Source organism: Trypanosoma cruzi, genomic scaffold, assembly GCF_000209065.1.
Source record: "Trypanosoma cruzi strain CL Brener 1047053516315 genomic scaffold, whole genome shotgun sequence".
Taxonomy (NCBI): Eukaryota; Euglenozoa; class Kinetoplastea; order Trypanosomatida; family Trypanosomatidae; genus Trypanosoma; species Trypanosoma cruzi.
Window position 1 is genome coordinate 30,357 of NW_001849343.1, and position 23,375 is coordinate 53,731.

Sequence of the window (23,375 nt, forward strand, 5' to 3'; positions counted from 1 at the left end):
GGTGCATGGCGCTCTCTCACTCACTCTCACGCGGCCACCACCGCAGCAGCAGCACACACAACAAAAAGAAGAAGCAAAAGAGGGGAGGTGGTGTGGGAGACCGCGGTGCTGCCGTCACTATCGTCTATATTTTCAGTTTGGTTTGTTTCAAAGGCTGTTTTACCCTTCGCGGATTCTTCGTCTTTTTCTCCAATTCGCTCCTGTTGGTCGTCTGTTTCATTTACCGTTGTTTCGTTGGATTCAGCAATGGCGCTAACCTTTACTTCTCTCTTGTCGGATTCAGAAGTGGCAGCAACAGCAGCACCTGTAGAAACGGATGGCAATGGTGGGTCGGTAGTTCCATCTGATGTACTTTCTGTGCCAATTAAAGGAGCTTCTCCTTCTGGCTGTTTTGTTGAACCGTCGCTGATCTGCTTCTGTTGCAATCCTTCTGGCGGTACAGGTGCCAGTGAGCCTTGTGTTGCCGCTGGCCCTGTGGGTGAGCCATGCAGCGTCACTTGTTTTCCGTTTTTTTGTTTTAATTGAAGTTCTTGTTGTTCACTTTTCTTTTCCTTTTCTTCTTTTTTAACATTATTTTCTTTAGCAATGTCTTTGTTTTCAACCAAGGTTTTTTCTGCGGGGTTGCGTGATGCTTCCTGGTGACCCTCAATTGAAATCGCTTCCGGAGTACCTGCGCCAGGTGCAACAACTTCTTCTTTAATTTGAGAAATCGTTTCTTTTACTTTTTGTTTTTCTTTTTCGTTAGAAACATCACCTTCTCCATCGCTTCCTTGGGGTTTATCTACAGGCATGGTTGGGGTTTTATTTTCAACGTTTGGATTTCGTTGTGTCCCCCGTAGTAATTGTTCTTGTTCAATTTGATTGCCCGTTTCTTCGACTCGAGGCCCTTCAGATTGCAGTTTTGCTCGCACAGATCGTTCAACTGGTTGAAGTGGATCTTCTGCTTGGTGGCCTCCTCCTTCTTTTTGTGGTTTTTGAAGTTGTGTTTCATCGACTTGTTCGTCATTTGCTGAATGTCCCTTGCCCCGCAATTCTTCTTGTAATTCTTGTGTTTCATCGACTTGTTCGTCATTTGCTGAATGTCCCTTGCCCCGCAATTCTTCTTGTAATTCTTGTGTTTCATCGACTTGTTCGTCATTTGCTGAATGTCCCTTGCCCCGCAATTCTTCTTGTAATTCTTGTGTTTCATCAGCCCGGGACGGCGGAACAAAGTCCTCCAAAACCTCTTCCGTATCACCGTCCGCAACTACACCTATAGTGCACCACAGCACGCAAAAAGCACACACCAGCAGCACACGGCCAGTCATCATCATCGCTATCACTGCTGTCACTTGCGTGCAGCCTTCAGCACAAAATAACAACACGTCAACGCTGAATGAAAGCAAAAGAAGAGACGCGGCACAGTAAAAAACACTAGCAGAAGCAGCAGCGCACACACCATTACACAAATGAATCCAGCACAAATCCAAAACTCGCACAACACCCTGAAAAAAAGATTAAAAAAAAAAAAAAAGATATTATGGAAAAACACACAAGGCTCCGCTGCGCATGCATATGAGTGTGTCCAGGACGCGTTCAACGTGGCAGATGTGGGAAGCAACGCGAAGCACACAGCGGGGCAGAAGAAGCAAACAAAGCAAAAAAAGCAATCAACATAATTACTCTTACTTTATACATCGGACCACAGTAGACGTACACATTTCCCCGTGGCTGAGTGCTGGCACGCACAGCCCACGCTCCCCTTTAGCCCACAGCGGCGCACGCCAGCGCGGATACGGCGAGCAGCAGCGGGACACACACCCACGCAGAGCTGCTGAGGCTGCCGTCGATTTCGCGAAGACGTGACGGTGCGTGGGTGGTCGTCGTGGTTGGCGCCTCTGTATTCATGACCGTATTACTCGGTGCCTCTGGCGCAGTTGTCGTCGTAGTCGTAGTAGTAGTTAGTGCATTTGTAGTGGTCGTAGTCGTATTTGGAATCTGTACCTTAGCCTCTTCATTATTTTTTGACACTTCCTTATCCTGCTCTGAATTGTTTACCACCGACTTACCGGAATTACCCGTTGCACCTGGCGAATCGATGTCACCAACGCCTGGTCCTGACTGAGCAGGCGCACTTCCTCTTTTAGTTTGTTCAGTAGACGACACACCTGGTCCCTTTCCCTCAACGGCATTATGTGCTTTATCTTGCAAACCGGATTTACCCGCCTCTGGGAACGTAAGGGTATTTGAATTTAAAGAATTGGCCCCCCGTCCCGGTTCCTCAGGCGGAGTCTCTGATTCAGAGGGGCCATCTTTTTCCGCGACAACGTTCGCCATCACGCACACGGACGGGCAGCAGCACAGGGCGAGCACCAGCAGGGCGCACAGCAGACGGCACGTCGTCACCATCGTGAGTGTGGTCGTTCAGTAGTGTGGGGCTGATCTGCACAGTGAGGGACATGGAGAGCAACAGGGGAGACGAGAGGTGCGGCAGACACACACAGAGGGCACACCACATGAGGAGAGGGCAGCAGCCAGGCATGCACCGTACGCCGCACACCACGCACGACACACACTCCAATCCACGGCAACAGGCACAGACACACACACACACAGCCCTGCCGCAACACCAACACACAGATGGAAGAGGGAGAAGCAAACAGGAGCGGCACACAAGGCTCCACCGCATGCACATACGGCGAGAGCGGTCCGTCGTGTCGGCACCCCTCACGGAGGGTACGCACACACACAAGAGAAGGCGCAGCGCACACAGCAACCCAAAAAATCAAAGTAACTATAAAAAAAGAGAGATCCCCGCACACCACGTGGATTGTTGGTCCACGGGAAGTGCAGCCAATATTCATCACAAAATCAATTCAGTTGCCTTCGGCCTTCGTTCATATTCAGCGCACACCACTTCATGCAGGCACGGCAACCACCGCAGCAACAGCCGCGCACGCAAAAACAACAATAAGATGCAAAAAATGGGATAATGCAAGCAACCATTTATTTGCGTTTCTTTTTGGATGTTGGCAGATGTCTGCATGCTTCGTTGTTTTGTTTTTGCAGAGGGCAAACCTTCATGCATGGGTCGTGTGTTGGGATTTCTGCAGGGTGCACAATTTGTTTTTCTTTCCTCTTGTGAATGTTTCTTGTGTTGGTGCAGCCAATAATTCGGTTTGTGTTGTTCCTGCTTCTCTTTGATAAGGTGCTGCAATAAAAAATAATCTTCTGGGCCGCTGGCCGAATCCTGAGTTTCTCAATAATAGAAACCATACAAGATAGAAATAAGTGAGGGATGAATGGAATAAGAGTGGGGGTTCACCATACCCCAAAGTGTAACACCCAAAAAGTGTATGTGTATTTGTGTATATATACATTCGTCAGCCTCAATCGTGGCCGCTTCATTCTATTCGGAAAGGATACATAAACATTTGTTTATTACTTACTTGCGAGGTGGCAGACTTTGGGCTTCTCCAACCACAAGACCCCGCCGCGAGGTGGGGATCAACAGGGGGTGGGTGGGTGGGAAGGCAAAAATAAAAATAAAAAATTATCTTGCCTCTGTCTGCTCCCTGATGCCCTTAAAGTCTTTTTTTTTTTTTTTTTGCCAAAAATTCATACGGTAGAAAATCGTTGTAAGGAAGAGCATTCGTTCTATCAGGATATATATATATTAAGTTGGCCAGCTCTCCCGCGATCATTCTCTTCAAAAGCTCCTAAAAAGGCTCAAACACACCCAAAAGACGCCCAGCAAGAAAAGGGACACACGGCATGACTGACACGACTCAAAGTCATGTTTCTAAGACAAAGCGTGGATGACTCCGTCGACGCCACACCCGCAGCATATGCCAACAACTTCTCCACGACAAAAAAAACAAACTGGCAAAAGGACAAATAAAAACGATTAGAGAGAGCAGAAAAAAACGCCACTGCAGCACCGCATCGCTCACAACGCCGTCGATCGGCCCGAGGCATGTCGTCTCGAATACACCCGGCGTACACCGTTCTTCCGGCATTTTTTTTGAAAGGCGGCCATCCACCAGCCGCGTTCCGTCGGTCACACAAAGAGTGCAGGAGAAAAGCATGTCTGTCGCACCCTTCATCACCCTCAGAAAGCGTATAATTGTCGTTCGCAGGAGTAGTGTTGTTTCTGCTCCACGCGTCTCCATCTCCCTGTGAAAAGAGATACGCCGACTGCTGCCACCAGTTCCTCCCCCGCCTCCTCTCACTTCCTCCACAAGCCCATAATATTCCGCAAGGCTGCTCCTGGCAGTGTTTCCACCATCCCGCACGTGAAACAAATTAAACTTGTTCTCCCTGAGACCCAAAGCGACCAAAGCAAAAGCAATCCAGAAATCCAACGGCTGCAGTGGCCCAACCCCACAAAATTGCACCAAGTACACAATGGCAGGATCACGACAACGACACTGCAGAAAAATAGGGTCCACTGCGGAGATTAGCTTGTGCTGCACACTCTTGCGGTGTCACTGGAGTTCTTGTATCGCCAAAAAAAAAATAATGATAATCCTACAACGTGCGGAGAGGACTTTTCGCAAGCGCATTATTGGTGGAGCCAAACAATTGTACCGTCAGCAGAGGGCAGCGGGTGGCGGGGGAAAGTGAAGATGGTGGAACTTTTGGGGAGGGTCGATGCGCAGTGTCCCCCACAAATACGAGGCGGGTGAAGTGAAACACGCTCGCCTGAACGTCACCGGCCGCCAAGATGCATTGCTCCCTGCCGTAAATATTGATGAGCTCGAGCCTGGAGCAACCACGCGCAGTGCGTAAAAGTGTCTTCCTGCACTGACGCTGCGATTCACATTAGACGGGCAACTTCAGAACAGTCGATCCCCAGCAGTAAAATGCAGCTGGTAGTGGCGCTGTGGATTCTCGATTCCCCCGGCAACGAAGGGCGGAGAAGAAAACTGGTCTCCCCAGCTGCGCGGCATCCATCCATTCACTCTGTGCGTCCGGAGTGCCCCGCAGCTGCCTTGAGAGATGCAGCGGACAGACCTCCCTTATTTTCGCCTCGATCCGTCAACGAAGACTTTCGCGGTGCTGTCGGCACACACCGAAGTCTCCCTCGTGCCCGCCAAACAAAAGACACACCCGTTGAGCATCGTCACGTGCATCGACGGCCACGCAAATAAATATCCACCGCAACGCAAAGCGTTTCTTATTGGACACCAAAAGAAAACTCGAGGCGGCGGCCTGGACAACACAGACATCAAATCATCCGCCAGGCAACGCTGAAATAAATGCGAAAGGGCCAACGCGGGACCAGCAGCACAAACACTCGAGAGCTGCTGCGTGAACTCCACGGTAAATGGATCAGCCTCAACGCATGGGGCACTAATTACGGTGGGTGACAGCGCGAAAGCCAACGGTTCCGCAAGGCCGGGAATTGTGGGGACGGCATTCAAACCCTCCTGGGATTCGTGTGCCAAGACACGCAAATAATCCGCCCCTCGGTGCAAGTCGTCACCATAATCCTCATCGCTCTCCTTGCCGTCATTCGTATTGTCACACTCAGAGCCGTTGAGGGAAGATGCTGCCATGATGATTGTGACATCACACTGAATGAAACAACGCAATGCCTCGAAGGGTGCCGAGTGCAGGCATCCCGTCAGGCGGCGACACGGCGCAATCTTAGCAATGCACGAAGCACAGGCAACAAAACAGCTTTCATCCGCCATCGTAATCGCGTCCTGCGGGTTCGCCCTCTTGTTCCTCGGCGCCTCGACCTTCTCCGCTGCACCAAAAGCCGCTGCCACAGACCACGCTGCTGCTGCAATCACTCCCACAGAGAGACAAGGAAGAGTGTGTGGAAGTGTGCCGAGAACACAGCGACTGCCATCGTCAGAGGAGGCCATCGTGGCACCGTCCGTCACGCGTGAGCACACACCGAGCAAACCAAGCACTCGGCAGTGCAAATACATTCTTGCAGAGCAGTTTGCGAATACTTATGTGTGTGGGCGTCTTTTGGAGAAGCTGAAAAGAGGAGGAGCACAGGGAGGCACATCAGCACAGCAAGAGGCACAGCTGGATGGCAGCGATACATGCGGTACGGCCCAAACCTCAACAATCACACACGGTGGCAGCAAACACCCATCCACAAAAAAGAAAGCAAAAGAAAAACAAAACACGGCGGCAGGGTGTGGCTGTGTGTGTGGCGCTGCGGGTGTCTGCCCGCCCTCGCCGCAAAAAAACAAAACAAGAGGGAAAGAAATGTGTGCTCCGCCCCACAGGCCCTCGTCGCACGCCCACACGTCACGGCTCCCTCAGCGCGTCGTTCGTCGCGGCCCCTCCTCATGCGTGCAGCAGGCGAGGCGCACAGGGCCGCCGTCATGAGCGTGTCGGTGGGTGTGCGAGTGGAGCAGTTGGGCGGGAAACACACGGCACCCCTCACAGGAAGAGCGCGGCAAGAAACAATTAAAAGAGGGAAGAGTAGGAAAAAAAAAAAGCCCATAGTGATTGCCCCAAAGAAACAAGCAAAAAAGAAAAAAAGTAATTAAAAAAAAAAGAAATTATTCTCCACGAAGTAAAATATATTCGTCGCGGTGTGTGCGTGCTGAAGAGGAGAGCGCAAGTGTTCCACACTGAGGCCGCACACTCCTCACGCAGCCGCGAACCCCCACAGCCCCAGCAGAAGAAGCAGCGGCAGCAGTCCGCTCCCAGCAAATGCCAACCCCACCACAGCCGCATGTTCTCTGGCGGCAGCTCCCTCCAGAGCTGCCCACCCCGCCAGCGCCTCCCCTGGGCCGTTCAAAGTGTGGGCCTTGTCCTTGATTGCAGTCATCTCAGTGGAATTTAGTGGGCGGTTGTACAGAAAGACGTTCTTCACCGTCACCTTAGTTTTCTGGCCGGCATCCTCACCGCACGCGCCAATGCAAAAGCGTACAAGCTCAAGTGGCGCCTCACCCGTTAACGGCACTTCTTCCTCCCCCAGCGACCGACCATCAACGTACACAGAGGCCTTTTTGCCTTGCAGCATGAGCGCCACTTGGTATCCCTTCTTCGGCTCCCAACGGCCGCTCTGTTTTGTTGTCTTGCCTTTGAGCCCCGTCACCCACGTCTTATCCGCCGTATACGACAGTCCCATGGTATGATTGGAATTAGTGTCCGCCAGCATCGCAGTCAGTAGAGGAGTGTTCCCACTCGGAGTCTTTTCGATGGTCACCGACACAAGTGTGAAGTTGTGGCTCAAGGATACATGACGCACATTATTAACCCGAGTGTTCACGGACCATGATACCCTGGAGCCAGGCTCCGTCAATTGAAATCCATATCTGACCTTCTTTGCATTAGGCGTCACCGTCGCATTCAGGCAAAGGTACTCGTCGATCCACGTGTCACCATTGGACAATGCGTTGGACAAAACTGCCACCAGACCCGCCGTGGGTATGGTCAGGTTGGAGAAGAAGGCGTCCTTTTTTGCCCAAGTACTGAGGACGGACTTGATTGTACTCAGTTCCTCCGTCAGACGAGAAGGCGAGAAGGCACTGTCTTTATCGTTTTCCCTCTGCTGTAAAAGATGCAAATTACCATCCGAGTACAGCAGGTTGCTGGCGAGCTCCCAATTCACATCATCCTCATGGCAACCGGCCCAACACAAAACAAGCGGATGTTGTCCGTGACCCAAAGATAGAGCGCTCTTTCCCTTTGCTTCTCCAAGGCGTACCCTTGCTGAGTGTACAGCATGACCTTCCTGCCCTCAATGGTCGCGGTAATGAGGGCATCCACATGAAAGCTCAGATCCCAAATGGCTGCCGATTTTGATTTGGTCCACACGCCTGGAAGTGCCCGATGGCTTCCGTCCACTTTGTCCCCATGTCACGCGACCCGTACACCCTCTGGCCATTCTCGCAATCAACAATCATGAGAAGTGATCCCTCCCACTCGGTGACGCGGGGGGTTTCGCATCTCTCAGGTGACGTTCCATTCGAAAGCATCCAGTTTGCACCGCTGTCCGTCGAATAAATGATCATGGAGTAATCGTGGTTATACTTATCAAATGCAAACACGGGAAACACAAGCGTGCCACCCTCCATCAGAACACCTAAGCCACCAGAAGGAAAAAACCTTACAAATTTACTTTCGTAAGAAGCAGCAGAAGTATTCACGCTTAACAGCGATTTGGACGCACTCCATTCAATCCGTTTACTCGGCTCGCCGCCCGTAGAATTCGTGACAGTACCCACAACCAGTTTAAGGTCCAATCTGTCCAATAAAATTTCCCGTATGAATAGGACCAAAGAGAACTTTCCGAAAGAAGTAACACCTTATTGCCCTTCGCAATTGTTGTCGGTTGGCGCAAAGCAACCAAACTTTGTCCTTTTGCCTCCGTTGCAGTAAGCACGGTGTGTGCCCTCCATGTATTTTTATTGATCTCAGCAACAAGAGCGGACCAATCCCACGCAGGTTCAATGTACCCCGCAACCACATCAGAAGAAAAGGGCTTACTTAATGGAGCACCTTGATATTCGGCATTCATGTGACCTTCGGCAAAAGCAGCAATTACTCCACCGGCACTGACGAGAGAGGGTGTAACAAATGAATCCCTCGGCGTACCTGCAGCAGTCACCTCTTTCGGCAGCACCAGCGTCGTCCGCGGCACAAATAGATCGACTCCCTGCAGCTTATGAATATTTATTAAATTACTCTTCCCATTATTCCCTCCAGCGGCCGCAGCTCCACAGTTGCCGCAGCACATCATCACGACGAGGAGCAGCACAGCAGAAGTAAACAAATGCCGGGACATGTTGGGCCTCTTCGGCTCACTCTCTCTTCCTTCCCTCCTCCTTCCGCTGGATCAGGTCACGCGGCGACGGTTGTGTGTGCGGGGTGCCTTCATTGCAGCAACACGTGAGAGCATGTAAATACGTGTGGGTGGGCGGTGTGTGTGCTGTTGGTCCTTTCAGTGACTTCGAATTTCACAGTAGCGATTAGCGCTTGTTAGTAGCTTCCTTCTTGGAGGGGAGCAACAGGCAACAGCGGCAGAAAGGCAACACAACAGCAGTACACACCGCCACCACTCACAGCGAACCACAACATCACCGTCCCCGCAGTCATTACTCTCCAGCACCTCTCAACAGCACACAAAAAACAAACATTTGATTGACCTCCCAATGGGGGGACCGCAGGCCATGGCGCTGCAAACAAGGCAAGCGACAGGGAGCCACGAGCGCAGTGAGAAGCACGAGAGTCGCACTGCAACGACACGGCGGCTTGACACCCCGTTGGGGGCATCGGTGCAGACCAGCACGTCAAGTGCAAGAAGAGTTGCTTCTCCCGCTGAGCAGAGAGGAAAAACAGCCTCAGCGTCCCAATAACGAGAGGTCGTCTGCACCTCCTCGCAGCACCTGCAAGCTCTGCAGGCACAATGACGCAGACGATGCTCTCCTGCACGCTTGGCGGCCGCTATATCCTTAACAACGGCAACCGCATCCTGTGGCACCACACGCTGCAGTGGATGTGCACAGTCTCCGTCTCACTCCCTCCTTTCCCTCTCCCTGAGAACTCATCGGTAACCGCGGCACACCCACCGACATGTCAGAAATCACTTGTGTTTCTTCCTCCCTCGCATTTCGCACAGCAGCACCGCCAAACGCATTTCGCTCCTTCTTTCGCGGATTCTCCTCAGACACGCCTCCCGCCACATTCATCGGCTCACAGGCACACAGTCCGTAAACGTCACGCTGCTGCCCCGCATGACGGTGCCGCACACACACCAACACGGCACCCCGCTACTCGGCGCAAGCAGTTTCTGGACACACAAAACAGTTTGCCCCAGTCAACAACAGCCCCCTCCAAGCAGTGAGGCAGGACTCGTCAGTGACAATCAAACAATCAGCCCTTTGTCTCCTCCTTCCGCCATGCACGAGGTTCTGCCTGCCCCAAGCATCATCCGTGACGCCCGGGCTCTCAATGAGCGAGCGAAACAGCATGCGGCCCTCGACCCAACAAGAAACCCATTGACAATTCTCAGCCAGTCTTCTCCATGGGCCATGCATGGAGAGCACCACGGCAAGAATGCACAGAAGATTGCATGCAAAACGCCAACTCATTCCACGTCAATAAGCAGTGTGGCATCATAAATATTTTTCACGACAAGGTTGGCTGACGCTTCCCCGAGAGGCCTCCCATAAACACCGCACGTGATCACAGTAAAGAAAAAGCAACGACTCCAATCTGGCTGTCACCCGCGGCAAACATCAAAGCAGAACCCAAAAAAATGCCGCAAATCATCACATATTTCACACAGAACATCAAAAGATTATGCAGCAAATGCACAGCACGGAAGAAGAGCCATGCTCACGAACACGCAGCACACAGAAACAGTAAGAGAGTTGGGAAAAGCGGCACCCAAAGCCATTCTTTGTGGATGCTAATGATAATGGCACCAAACAACGCGAAGCACCAGTCGGGCACTACATGTGGGCCACAGACACCACCCACCCACCCATTCACTCTTCCTCCTCCCAATGGCGTGGCCCTCCTTCACTTCCACAAACACGCCTGTCCCTCAGTTATGTGTGCCTCTGACGCAAGCACTCAGGATGCGTTTCGGCAATCAAAAATTCAACACCTCAGAAAAACAGAGGACATGCTCGCAGAGACCACACGGCTCCTCAACGCACCTTCAAGCCCTCCTCACGACTCTGCAATACGATGAAGAGGAGTACAGGCGGCTCTCGTGTCACAGAAGACGGCCAATGGGAGCGGTTTTCACAGCGCAGAAAATGCCAAGATTTGAAAGAGAAGAGGCGGGAGGGCTCGCAGGGGACGTCACCTGCCATGCCTGATGTGCGTCGTCTCATTCGTGCAACGGAGAAGTAATGACACGGTTGTTGCGGTGCCTGCCCGTGCGTGCGCCTCACTCCCGCGCCAATGAACGCCTCAAGGAACATCCTGCAGAGGGCAAGCAGCTGGCCGTGCAGACAATCCCGAGTCTCGTCAACGTTCCAGCAGCCGCTCTTTTGGCGAGGCGTCGCTCTCTTTCGTCCTTTTCTCCCGTGCGCCATCCTCGTATGAAATGAAAATGCTTTCCACAACTGGTGTCATCAAGCACCTCCAAATAAATTCGGAAGGATTCACGGCCTCGAGAAAAAGCATCCAAAGTGGCAGTCAACGTAAACTCAGCAACGCATGTCATCTTCTGCAGCCGCGTGCATTGCAACTCCCCTCAGCCGCCCGGTGCCTCTTCCTTCTTTGTGGACCCAAACCGCATAGTGCACTTTGATTTGCTCGGATCCTCCACAGGCTCGCATAACCGTGTCCACCATGCCCGCGCAGCTCGTGACTGCATCACTTCTCCGTCCACTTCTGCGGCACCGAATAGCGTGAAATAGGGATCCAAAACACCACATCCGCAAGGCAAAAACAAATGCATCGCTCCAACGAGTGCCCACTGTAAGAAATCACACGACAGCACACTATCTCTCGCTCTCCCATCAGCGACTTGCCGTCAACAACCACAACGGCATTGAGAAGCAGTCTCGGGGCAATCCCTGAGCGCCATCCCCCACCTCGGCGAGCGACCGACTCCGGGAACCCGGCACTCCAGTGCCGTTCCGGTGGGGACTCCTGCCACCGCCAACCGTGTTCCCCTGTCGCGTTGACACACGGAGCCCGCTTCAGAGAAACAACAACACGCTCCATTCAAAAAATGACTATGAGAGTGCATGGCAACAGGCGCAGGGCGCACCCTCTCAGTTCCCAGTGTCGACAAAGTAAAAGAGCATCACTGCCGACTTGCTGCAGCACGCACAGTTGTGCTTCTGTTGTCCTCCCTCGCGTTTTTTCAATTACATGGCCCGCGCTGCGGCAACGCGTGCCCCCAGACCTCTTGGTTTTTAAAATGTGCCCCAGCACAAAGCAGCTGTTCCGGACGCTGGTCGATGCCGCCAGCCCCGCGCAAACAACAAACATCCCATGAGGGAAGCATCGCTGGCTACTGGGCCCCCCGGCAATACGGGGGATTGGCCCTGCGCCACGCTCGGGCGGCCGGCGGGGAGCCGAAAGTCCGAACAGATATTCGGGCAAAGTAGAGGGGTTTGCGGCCGATAATGGCCCCGCGTTTCTATAGAGACCCCGGCGCCCTTCGCCGTGTTTTAGGGTCTTTTGCGCGGCGTGCTGTTGATGCCGTTTGTGGGTTTTGTTTCTAGAGGTTTTGTTTCTGTTGTCCCTTCTGGCTTGGATTTGAAAGGAAACACTGGCTGGGATTTGAAAGGAAACACTGGGGGGGTGGCGGGGGGGCTGCGAAGGCAAAGGGGAAAAGGGGCGAGGGAGGGGACCGGGGTGACAAGATGGATAACGCTTTGTGTGGGGTTTTCGTGTGCCATACCCGATTCCCTTTACGCTTTGGCGCTTTTTTAAAAGTCTTTTTTATTGGCAAGGAGATAATGGCGCTTTGTTTTGAATGGGCGCTTACCGGAAGCCGAAAGGGTGGCTTTGTGCAAGCAAGGTTTCCGTTGGACCTTATGATGCACGGTGTGCCTTGAGTATGGAGTTTTTTGGGTGCATTCACACAGAATTTCCTTTTGAATTAATTGGCACAATTGCAGCGAGGGAATTTTTCTGTTTGCACGAATGGCGTGCTTTTGTGGAATTTTTTCTGTTTCGATTTTTTGAACTCGCTCGATTTTTTCTGTAGATACTCGAAAAGAAAAAGGAGAAAGGTCAGGTTAATTTCTCGGTACTGAGTACTCTGTTTGTGGGTTTGGAAAGCTGTGCGGCAATGGCTTCAAACGGCTACACCTTGTGCGTTTTTGTTTGCTGCGGAAGGAGATACGCACTGGTTTTTTATGAATCATATCGGGTTGCCATGTGGTTCATGATGACTTTATCTTCCCACTTTTTTGATGGGGTTTGTTTATTGTTTTTGGCTCATTCAAAGAGATATAACAACCTACAGCCAATGGTGGTGGATGGGCTTAAGACCCCTTTTTATGCTTTACGAAACGGTGCTTGACATACACTTCTAAGCAACATATAGCGCGAAGCCCTTATTTAAATATCTGTTGTTTTACATTATTTCAGACTGATTTGTGGAGATATATCGTGTCAAAATCAGGGTCATAGGGGTTTTTTGGGGCGCTTTGAAGTTTGCCATTTTTTGCTCAAAGCAACATATTTATCAATAATACTTACTTTATATCGCATTAATAAAAAGTTTTGTATATTTTTTGAAAGTGTTACTTCCCCTCAAGCAAATAGCCTTAAGAATCAGATACATTTTACACATCATTTGGTCAAAAAAAGGGAAAATTCACAGTGTGGGTGCCGGGGCCCTTTATTTTTGTTATTTAGTTTTATAGTTTGTTGCTTCCAGTGAGATGAAAAAAAAAAAAAAAAAAAAAAAAAAAAAGAAAGAATTCCGCATATGTTGGCTTGTTTAATGGAAAATGGAGAGATGTGTTTCATGAATTCGGGGAACAACATACCTGTTAAAGCAATCTGAAATTCTAGCGAGGTGCTTTATGATATTTTTGAGGGGAGATTTTTGTTTCTTATGGGGGGCAGTAATTAAGAGTTCTAAGTAGGTTACGGTTAAAATAATAAGCGCTTTATGAAATATCATTTTTTAAAGAACTAATATTTTTCTGTTAACTTTTTTAGGAGCCATAAACAGAGAGTAACTATATTACCAACTAATTTTACAAGAAACCTTTTGCACCTACTAGTTTTTTAAATAAATAATACCAAATTCTAACTACCGATATCATATTAAGAAGTCATCCCATTTATACACGTTAAGAGAAAATGCAGTTTTGGCACCACTATTACGGTGATTTAAAAAACTGCCATATTTTAAATGGAAGCGATGTTGTTTATAAAACAAACACAATAAGTAACAAGAATAATTCTAATAACCGAGCATCTACCACTCTACAAAACAAAACAACACCAACAATAAGGAAAAAAAATTGAGTAGTGGGCTCTTATAGTTTTGGAGCCAAAGCAATGATGTTCATGAAAGAAGCAACTCCAGGAAGGACAAAGGATGGGATGGATGATCCCTAAACCACTTTTCTTAGAGTATGAGAAAAAACAAAAAGAATACATCAGAAAAGTAAGTTCCTTCTACGAAAAAAAATCAACATAAAACTCTAAGCAAGTCAAGGAGTTGATCGACACCAATTTTTTATAGGGGAATAAAAGGAATTGACCCGGCGGGAGGAAACAATTGAATGCAAATTCCCTGTACAAGAAATGGGGAAAAAGCATGTAATTAAAAAAGGTTTGATTTGTGTTACCAGAATACGAAAAAAGTAAAGGAAAACGCGGTAGAAATGCCCGCCACATAACATAAAAAAATGGAGGATAGCCAATACACCGTCAAAAAAGAGATGCGGAGCACGCGTTACGAGAACATTTTGATAGGAAGATGAAGTCAAAAAGGGCCAAAGGAAATAGAAAAGTAAATAAATAGAGGAATATCTGTGTTTGCTGTTGTTCATTTATTTTTGGTTGAGTTTTTTTTTTTTTTTTTTTTTTTTATCAATAACACAATTTTTTTATTATTTTCGTTTTGGAAAACGGGTGAGGGAGGACGGCGCTTTTGAAAAGGAAGCACGGAAATGAAATTTTCAGGAGGAAATGGAAAGAAAAATTCACATGGTGAAATTTAACTGTGAGGAGCGCTACCAACATTTATGCTTTCCTTTTTTACATGACTTTTTTTTATAGAGATGTGTTTTTACTTTTTGCTGTGAATTGTTCTCCCCCTTGTTTTATTGAGTTGTTGTTTGTGTTTCGGATGGGGACTGAAGTAATAACAGCAAATATAAAACAAGCACCCGAACACAGTTCTCAGCTTTATGGTCTGATTGTTACAGACAACGATTTGGGCGTTTTGAGGCACAGAGTTATTTGTCTATTCTTTTCGTTGTATTGCAACACGAAGTAAAGTTTTTATGGTTGGTGGCCTCACAGAGGGATGAGGGTGTTGTTTTTTTATTATGTTTTTGTGTTGAGTTTGAGGGTTTCTGGGAGAGAAATTTATTTGTTATCTTCTGTGTGTTGCACGCAAAGGTATGGAATGTTTCTTTGATGGCACCGGGTTTCATCTTCAGAAGCTGTCTTTGTGTGGTTTTTGTTGCTTTATTGTGTTTTGCCGCTTTTTTTGGCGGGTTCTTCGATCGTATTTTTGCTTTTTTTTCTCGCATATATTTCCCGCTTTTTTTTTTTTTTTTTTTTTTTTGTTGCTTTGTTTTGAGGGTGCTAGCTAGGAGAGAGACGATTTGTTGATATTAGCTGGAAAGGGAAGTAAAAAAGAGGGAATATAAGGCGCGGGTGAGAATCGAAAAAAGAGACACAAATAAGGGAAGATAAAGGATAGAGGAGATACTTTTTTCAAGCGGCTAGGAGAAAAGCGAGGCGCCAAAGAGAAGGAAGGGGAGAAGGAATTGTTCATCGACTTCATCTTTTTCATAAATACTATTTATTTACTGCCGTTACTTGCCGTTGGTATCGGTACCGGAGTTTCGTTCTCAATTCACGCGAAGGAAAATATATATATATATATATATTGTGTGTGTGTGTGTGGTGTACATCTCTATTTGCACTTGGCTACGAGACAAGCTAGGTGAGCAGCAGAGGAAGAGGAGGAAAAAAGAGGGTCACCAGCACTCCGTGAAGTGGCCGAAGAGGGGAAGAACGAGTCCTAAAGAAGAGTAAAAAAAGGACGGAAGGAAAGTATAATCGAAAATAAATTGATAGAGGGAATAAAAGAGGGGTGAAGGAAAGCAGCAGCAGGAAGGAAAAGGGGAAAATATACGTAAGATCATCAAGAAGGGGAGGACAGCTAGGTTTTTTTCTCTTTCCTTTCCTTTTTTTTTTTCTTTTTGAGTTCTTCGCGTATTATTATTATTATTAGTATTTTACTTGTCCGGCTCCGATAAAACCTTTTTTGGACAGCATTGTTCCGGCTGACACCAAAACAAATCAAAGGGGATTGTCAGCGTTTTATATTTTGTTTTATTGTGGTTTTACTTCGTGTGCTTCTTTGTAAACCACCCCTCGCTTAACCACTGAGTCAACTACCCGTGGCGGAGGTGAAGGGGGAAAAAGTGGAGGGACGACGGGCTCAAGACAGGAGTTCAATCATGGTACTTCTCAATACCCTCAAGAGGGATACGCCACAGCTACAGAATGGACAAACTGTAGCCTACGAATATCTTATTGACGATGAGCACTGGCAGTGGACACTTGGCACGGTGGTTTCGCTGAAGGAGTACACTGCCGTCGTGCAGCAGTGGAGCATCAATCAAGGCGACGACGCGGCACTGAAGAATATCGTTTCGAATGAGATTGAAAAGGAGATGAAAAGGATGAGGGTGTTCCAGGAGCGACTTTCGACCTCAAGAGATAAACTCGCTGCTATTCGCAGTGAAAACGAGGATAGCGTTTCCGCCGCAAGGTCTGTGTTTGAGGTGGCGAAGGAGCAGGTGAAGGCGGTTGATGAGGTGCACATGCGTGAAGTGACGTCTCAGGCTCGACCCTCCCCAGTAGCCGTAGAGGTTTTAAAGGCAGTGCTCGCGGTGGCCAAGAATGACCCCGCCATCAACGACTGCTTCTCATGGTACGACATCCAAATGGAATACAGAAAGCCAGGTGCTGTCATGGATTTCATTTATGTGGATGTCCCTGGACGGTACTATCCAACTCCTGACACCATTCTTTCTTCATTGCACGAGCCGCGTTTTTCTTTGGCAGCCGCTGCGCGAGATTCTGAAGCTATCAGGAGCCTTCACCAGTGGGTGATAAGCGCCCTGGCGTATCAAGAGGCACACAGCAGACTAACATCAGACATGCGCATACAAGCGCAAAATGATGCCATTGGCGCCGCCATTTCCGGGATGAAGGCGTGCCGTATGAAGGTCATGAAGCTGAAGGAGGAGTTGTCGCGCAGAAATTCCTCAGCCGCTAGGGGTCAAGTGACATCGTTTATTAAAACATCTGTGCATTCCACGATTCCTCTCTCGGCTGTTATTTCTGTGGTGCCTATTGATCCATCAGTAACGGATTGTGCGCTAACCGATGACGAGGTTGATGTTTTGTATGAGGATGCATCGTGGCTGCGCTTTCAACTTAAGGACCAGCTCTCTCGGACAATGAACGAGTATATTGGAGCCATGGCGGAGCTTCACTGCCTTTCGATGTACACCACTGAGCTCGAAGAAAAACGACTGTACCTGCAAGAACACTACACTCGCAATGTTATTCGTAGCCATGATAGAACAACCTTGAAGTTTCATGATCGTGACACCTCCGGAAAGAACAAGGAACTGCAAGACATTATTGATGACTTGAAGAAGCATGACGAGCGGTGGCTCTTTGCGGATGGTCTGAAGGTAACCACAAAACATGCCAAGAAATACCCCGGAAAAGACTGGGGGACACTGTTTAAGAATAAGCCGGAGGAAGTGCTGGCGAGGTTTAGGTTTGAACAAGCTCTTGCATGCCACGTTCCAGACGACTGTATTCAGAATGTCGAATTCCATCTCGAGCCCGATGCTCTTGTTACCTCGTTCAACGTCCGGCACTCTACGGAGCTGACCACAGGGGAGATTGATAGGCGTCTTGAACAATTCCCACCGCGTGAGATGAACCGCCTGTACCATGATCCCAATGGCGCCAAGGTGTCTCTTGACCGCGCAATTGTGGAAGTCTGCCGCGCACTTGACATTCCGGAGACGAAGTTTCAAGGACTGTACTTTGACGAGTTCGTCGAGGAGCTGGGAGGAAAGGGCCATCTTGTTGACAAGGATGCATATGAAAGCGAGATTGGCGATTTGCTTATGCTGCTGGACAAGATTCACAATGAGAACCGCTCGTTGCAGTGCACCCTGGAAAAATCAGCTGAGGAGTTCCGTCGGCAGACGGCATCAACGCTACGGGAGCAGGAAGCGTTACGGCAGCGAAACAATGAGCTTCATGCCGAAATTGGTCGAATGCGCGATTTGGTAGAGAAGTTGAAAGACCTTGCTGACAAACAGGCAAGTGAACTGGAGTTGTTTAAGTTGCAAAAGAACCAGGCAATTCAGATGCGCACCCAACGTAATCTGTCGACATTTAAGGGAGATAACACCGCGGAACCGCTTTACTGCGTGACTCTGGATGAGCTTCATGAACAGATGAAGCAGTGCGAGCTGCTCGAGAATGAGGCTGCACAGCTGCAGAAACAGCTGGAGGATCTTAATCAAACTCACGATAATCTCCTTGTCCATTTGAATACAATAACACAAGGGAAAAAGGGCGTGGAGACCGAGAATGAGCAGCTTAAAGATGAACTACAAATAGCACAGAAGGCAGCGAGCGACGCCGCACAGGAACGCTCGGAACTCCTTCATGAGTTAGCACGAAAGAGGGCAGAATGCGAAGAGTTAGCGAAAAATTTACGTCGGATAAGTGACCTATTAGACGCTCTCAAAACCTCTGAGAAGGAGGCGCTAGAAGGCATCGAAGCGCGTGATGAAGAGATCCATGACCTTCAAAAGCAACTTGAGGATGCACTGAATAATCAAAATGTTGGTGCTCGTGCGCTTGAGTTGAAAGAACGACAAAACGAAGAACTTATGGAAATAAATCAAAGAAAGCAAAAAGAACTAAACGCTCATCGACAAAAACGCCGCACCGCTCATGAAGCAAGGTCACTGGAGCCCACGCTTCAGCTTTATACGGTAAAAGACGCGGGTCCCGAGAATGCCCTGGACCCAGAAGAAATTATGAGGGAACCCCTACTTTCTATCACAATGGACGAATATACAAATCAGATACAACGGAGCAACCAGCTCCAACAAGAAAACGATACTCTTCGCCAGCAGCTACAACAACTCAGTGACGATATGGAAACAATTAACAGCCAGCTAAGAGAAGCAGCAGCAGATAATCAGAACCTCAGCGATCAACTTCGTGCCAAATACGAAGAAATTGTAAAAGCAAACAACACAATCCAAAGTCTCTACCGGCAACATGAAACACAAGAAAACGAGCTTCAAAACAAAAGCATAGAGAACGCAAAACAAGCTGAGGAGCTTGAAAAGCTTACCATCGAAAACGAAAAGCTTGCCGATGAGCTCGAAAAGCTAGCCACCGATAACGAGAAGCTGGCGGATGAGCTTGAGCAGAAGGCAGCGGAGAATGAGAGGCTGGCGGATGAGCTTGAGCAGAAGGCAGCGGAGAATGAGAGGCTGGCGGATGAGCTTGAGCAGAAGGCAGCGGAGAATGAGAGGCTGGCGGATGAGCTTGAGCAGAAGGCAGCGGAGAATGAGAGGCTGGCGGATGAGCTTGAGCAGAAGGCAGCGGAGAATGAGAGGCTGGCGGATGAGCTTGAGCAGAAGACAGCGGAGAATGAGAGGCTGGCGGATGAGCTTGAGCAGAAGGCAGCGGAGAATGAGAGGCTGGCGGATGAGCTTGAGCAGAAGGCAGCGGAGAATGAGAGGCTGGCGGATGAGCTTGAGCAGAAGACAGCGGAGAATGAGAGGCTGGCGGATGAGCTTGAGCAGAAGGCAGCGGAGAATGAGAGGCTGGCGGAGGAGCTTGAGCAGAAGGCAGCGGAGAATGAGAAGCTGGCGGATGAGCTTGAGCAGAAGGCAGCTGAGAATGAGAGGCTGGCGGATGAGCTTGAGCAGAAGGCAGCGGAGAATGAGAGGCTGGCGGATGAGCTTGAGCAGAAGGCAGCGGAGAATGAGAAGCTGGCGGATGAGCTTGAGCAGAAGGCAGCTGAGAATGAGAGGCTGGCGGATGAGCTTGAGCAGAAGGCAGTGGAGAATGAGAAGCTGGCGGATGAGCTTGAGCAGAAGGCAGCGGAGAATGAGAGGCTGGCGGATGAGCTTGAGCAGAAGGCAGCGGAGAATGAGAGGCTGGCGGATGAGCTTGAGCAGAAGGCAGCTGAGAATGAGAAGCTGGCGGATGAGCTTGAGCAGAAGGCAGCGGAGAATGAGAAGCTGGCGGATGAGCTTGAGCAGAAGGCAGCTGAGAATGAGAGGCTGGCGGATGAGCTTGAGCAGAAGGCAGCGGAGAATGAGAGGCTGGCGGATGAGCTTGAGCAGAAGGCAGCGGAGAATGAGAAGCTGGCGGATGAGCTTGAGCAGAAGGCAGCGGAGAATGAGAGGCTGGCGGATGAGCTTGAGCAGAAGGCAGCTGAGAATGAGAGGCTGGCGGATGAGCTTGAGCAGAAGGCAGCTGAGAATGAGAGGCTGGCGGAGGAGCTTGAGCAGAAGGCAGCTGAGAATGAGAGGCTGGCGGATGAGCTTGAGCAGAAGGCAGCGGAGAATGAGAGGCTGGCGGATGAGCTTGAGCAGAAGACAGCGGAGAATGAGAGGCTGGCGGAGGAGCTTGAGCAGAAGGCAGCTGAGAATGAGAGGCTGGTAGATGATAAAAAGCGTTTGGAGGAGGAGTTGGAGCGGAATGTGTTGGAAAGGGAAAGAATTGAATCGGAGTGTAGGTCGAGGGAGTTGGTTGTTGGTGGGCTGGAATCTAAATCTCGTGAGTTGGAAGAGGCACTTGTAGCTTTATCTGCCGAAAAGTATAATGCTGTTGAAACAATTGAGAAGGAATTAACCGATATTTTGGTACAACTAAAGGGAGTTGAGGGGGTGAATGGTGCTCTGAGGCGTCTTTTGTCGGATAAGGAGAAGGAGTTGGTGTTTTTGAGGGCGCACTGTGAGTTGTGGACGGACCCAACGGAGGTAAAGGAGAAGGTGGTTACGCGACACGTAAAGGTTTTCGACGGTGATGAATGGGAGAAATTACTGTGTGAGAGACCTGAGGCACTCATGGCCGCCTTTGTCATTGATGCCGGTAATGCATGTCATGTGCCTGGGGATCAGGTTTCTGCAGTCTCGTTTTTTACTGAACGCCAATGAGTGTAACCAAACCGAAGGGGATGTGAGATGCAAAATGTAGTTTTATGGGTCCTCACTTTGTGGCAAATGCGTCATAGAGGGGAAACAAGGGAAGCAATGGGTATGTTGTAATAGTTGCTTGCGAAGTTTGTAACCGTTTTTTAAAATTTATTTTGAGGAGGGTGTGAGTGTTGGTTTGCCATTGGTTGAACTTTTTTTTCGTAAGCAGCTGCTGTATATAGTTGTAGTTATAGCAGAGTGTACTTTTACAGATTTTTGTTCCGTTTTTGTTTCTTATTATTATGTTTTACCAGTCTCACACCGTGGATGTTTTTTTCTCTTACGGCTCGTTTCAGTTTTATTCTCTTCTGGGAGTTCTGAAAGGCGCGGTGTGATTCATACGACGTTGGGGACAGCCTGAAATAAAATTGGAGTTTGTTTTTAACGGAGTTGTCCGCGAATGCTGCTTTGACGTTCCTACTTCTTCTCGGGTGTTTGGTTTTGCTAAGCGAATAATTTTTTTGAACCTTCTTTGTATTTCTTGTTTCTTAAGGCTATTGGGTATGTTTGTCGGTCGTTGGGTTTATAATAAGGGGCAAACTGTTGGTTGCCTTAGTCATTTAGCGCCGCGACAGAAGCGTGACGACAACGAGGCTGACGCTGTAGCAAATACTTTGTATGGCTGCGTACTCTTCCTCAAGGACGATGTCGTAAACTGTTTTGGTGGTGGAGGTGGTGAAATTGTTTCTGTGGCTACTGAGGGAGATCTTATGAATACCGTTTTGCAGTGGGCGCGTGGAGGGCGGGGTCTCTGTGGCGAAGTTCCAGAAGTTCCTGCACCTAGGGCCTCTTTGCCCTTTTATTCTACGTCCTCTGGTCCGTGGTTCGTAATAGAACGGTGCGTGGGGGATCCGTGTAGCTTTGGTGTCATTGCGGGATTTGTTTGTCGCCGCGTCCACAACGGAGATGATGTTGATGGTGTTGGCGGTTGTAACCCAGATCAGGAGAGTTGTGGGAATGGTTTTTTATGGGAGTGGGGGGAGCTGATCAACTGCACCACCATCTCACAGCTTTCGCTCTATTTGGACTCACTGCCACTCAAGAGCGTGAAGGAGACATAGGCCTTTTGCTTAGCTTATCACTCTCCATTACTCTCATTCATTTGTTGTCCTCGGGAAGATGATAAATTGTCTTTCCTATAATTTGATGGCTCTCCTCACTCCCGCAAATATTGCTTTTATTTTTATTCCTCACCCGGTTATCAGTGTTTTTTTTTCCCCTTTTGTTAACCGTGAGAGGGGGAGTGAATTTTGTTCACCGCCATTTTTCCAAGTGCGCCAAAAACTGGTAGGGTTGGAGGGGATGCCCAGCAAGCGTCTTGTGCGGCATGGTGCTCGGGGCTCGCAACAGGTGCACATGAACAAGGTGAAGTTTGATCCCTATCGCTTCAAGGTAAATGACCAGAAGCTCCCACCGGTTGTTTTAGCGTTCATGACTAGTTTATGCTGTCGACGCTGCTGCGACATTTTGCAGTGGAAAGTGGATTATGGCAAGTACATTCCTCTGGAACGTCAGCGGAAGTGCAACTGCTGTCAAGAAAGGACTGTGACCATCGCTTATCATCATATCTGCCAGCGGTGCGCGACGGAAAGGGCACGTTGTGCAAAGTGCCAGAAACCCCCGACACTGGGGAATTCAATGACGGGCACAGAAAATAGAGGTGATGACACGAACGCCGAAGGCAACGCTAATGCAGATATCAGGGAGCAGGAGGAAGAAGAGGAAGAGGATGAGGCTGCAGAAGCCATGTCGGCAGGAATGCCAAAAGGCGAGTTGTCAGGTAAATACGTCTTTGTGGACCAAGAGGACTCGGATGAGGAGTTCTGGCCACTGCGAGGATTAGACATCCGACAGCTGAAGCAGCGGAAGAAGGAATTAGCAAGGTTGCAAGAAAAGGATCGTGTTTGTCGCTTGCGTGAACGTGAGCGACGAACAGTATTGCGAGGAGCTTTAAGGGACCCTGGGGCTGACGAGGGAGCGGATGACAGCGACGAGGAAATCTGAGAGAATGAGCGTGCTGAGAACCCAAATGCCGAGGAAGGGGAAATAATGAGTAAATACTTCCAAACATTAAAATAAACTGGTCGATTAAAATTCATTTTGTTTTGCATGCGTGGGGGATTGAGAGTGAGAGTGCAATTTATACGTATTTCTCCTTCTCTGTGTGTACCTCCATTACAGCTTTCTGTCGTTCTGCCGATGCTTCACGTGTGCGATGGTTATTTTTACTTTTTTTTTGCTTGGCGTGTTTTCTGATTTTATTATATATATATATATATATATATATATTTCTGCACGAAAGACGCGGGGAGGGAAGCGACATTCAATATATATATATTTTTTCTTCCTGGATTGCTTGGGATCCATGAACGTGGGCGCCCCAACGGCGGGTGGCCCATCGCTCTCTTTTCAGCTTCTGCTGTACGGTTCTGCTGGTTGGAGCGGCATCTGGTTCGTCGTGACGCTGGGGCTCCTCATCTA

At 49.1% G+C, this 23,375-nt stretch overlaps 5 protein-coding genes and 2 pseudogenes across 5 annotated transcripts, besides 23 other annotated features; 3 read left to right on the top strand and 4 right to left on the bottom strand.

Moving 5' to 3' along the window:
• Positions 1 to 3,003: part of a sequence feature (heterozygous, non-Esmeraldo-like haplotype) that runs on past the window's edge.
• Tc00.1047053509631.80 (mucin-associated surface protein (MASP), putative) lies at positions 27 to 1,313 on the bottom strand (the record flags this gene model as incomplete). The annotated part of the gene is made up of 1 exon (XM_812408.1): positions 27 to 1,313. One exon carries the CDS (start codon positions 1,311 to 1,313, stop codon positions 27 to 29), a length of 1,287 nt encoding a protein of 428 aa, XP_817501.1.
• Positions 1,744 to 2,388, bottom strand: Tc00.1047053509631.90 (mucin TcMUCII, putative; the record flags this gene model as incomplete). The annotated part of the gene is made up of 1 exon (XM_812409.1): positions 1,744 to 2,388. One exon carries the CDS (start codon positions 2,386 to 2,388, stop codon positions 1,744 to 1,746), a length of 645 nt encoding a protein of 214 aa, XP_817502.1.
• Positions 3,004 to 3,364: a sequence feature (areas not merged during assembly with more than two copies in the genome that could not be assigned to a particular haplotype).
• Positions 3,202 to 3,700: a mobile genetic element.
• Positions 3,365 to 4,274: a sequence feature (haploid, Esmeraldo-like haplotype).
• Positions 3,515 to 3,536: a sequence feature (AT_rich).
• On the bottom strand, positions 3,564 to 5,540 carry Tc00.1047053509631.100 (annotated as a pseudogene).
• Positions 4,275 to 11,375: a sequence feature (areas not merged during assembly with more than two copies in the genome that could not be assigned to a particular haplotype).
• Positions 6,464 to 6,509: a sequence feature (A-rich).
• Tc00.1047053509631.120 lies at positions 6,599 to 8,743 on the bottom strand (annotated as a pseudogene).
• Positions 11,376 to 12,237: a sequence feature (haploid, Esmeraldo-like haplotype).
• Positions 12,238 to 12,958: a sequence feature (haploid, non-Esmeraldo-like haplotype).
• Positions 12,959 to 18,841: a sequence feature (heterozygous, Esmeraldo-like haplotype).
• Positions 13,323 to 13,358: a microsatellite.
• Positions 14,460 to 14,483: a microsatellite.
• Positions 15,164 to 15,187: a microsatellite.
• Positions 15,496 to 15,515: a microsatellite.
• Positions 15,796 to 15,832: a sequence feature (T-rich).
• On the top strand, positions 16,092 to 20,855 carry Tc00.1047053509631.140 (hypothetical protein, conserved; the record flags this gene model as incomplete). The annotated part of the gene is made up of 1 exon (XM_812410.1): positions 16,092 to 20,855. One exon carries the CDS (start codon positions 16,092 to 16,094, stop codon positions 20,853 to 20,855), a length of 4,764 nt encoding a protein of 1,587 aa, XP_817503.1.
• Positions 18,842 to 18,924: a sequence feature (haploid, non-Esmeraldo-like haplotype).
• Positions 18,925 to 18,983: a sequence feature (haploid, Esmeraldo-like haplotype).
• Positions 18,984 to 19,752: a sequence feature (areas merged during assembly that could not be assigned to a particular haplotype. This can correspond to areas where the two haplotypes were merged or to regions with more than two copies in the genome that were merged during assembly.).
• Positions 19,753 to 19,903: a sequence feature (areas merged during assembly that could not be assigned to a particular haplotype. This can correspond to areas where the two haplotypes were merged or to regions with more than two copies in the genome that were merged during assembly.).
• Positions 19,904 to 20,533: a sequence feature (heterozygous, non-Esmeraldo-like haplotype).
• Positions 20,534 to 20,850: a sequence feature (areas merged during assembly that could not be assigned to a particular haplotype. This can correspond to areas where the two haplotypes were merged or to regions with more than two copies in the genome that were merged during assembly.).
• Positions 20,851 to 23,375: a sequence feature (heterozygous, Esmeraldo-like haplotype).
• Tc00.1047053509631.150 (hypothetical protein, conserved) lies at positions 21,398 to 21,955 on the top strand (the record flags this gene model as incomplete). The annotated part of the gene is made up of 1 exon (XM_812411.1): positions 21,398 to 21,955. The coding sequence occupies one exon, from the start codon at positions 21,398 to 21,400 to the stop codon at positions 21,953 to 21,955; it is 558 nt and encodes a 185-aa protein (XP_817504.1).
• On the top strand, positions 22,014 to 22,898 carry Tc00.1047053509631.160 (hypothetical protein, conserved; the record flags this gene model as incomplete). The annotated part of the gene is made up of 1 exon (XM_812412.1): positions 22,014 to 22,898. The coding sequence occupies one exon, from the start codon at positions 22,014 to 22,016 to the stop codon at positions 22,896 to 22,898; it is 885 nt and encodes a 294-aa protein (XP_817505.1).
• Positions 23,157 to 23,183: a microsatellite.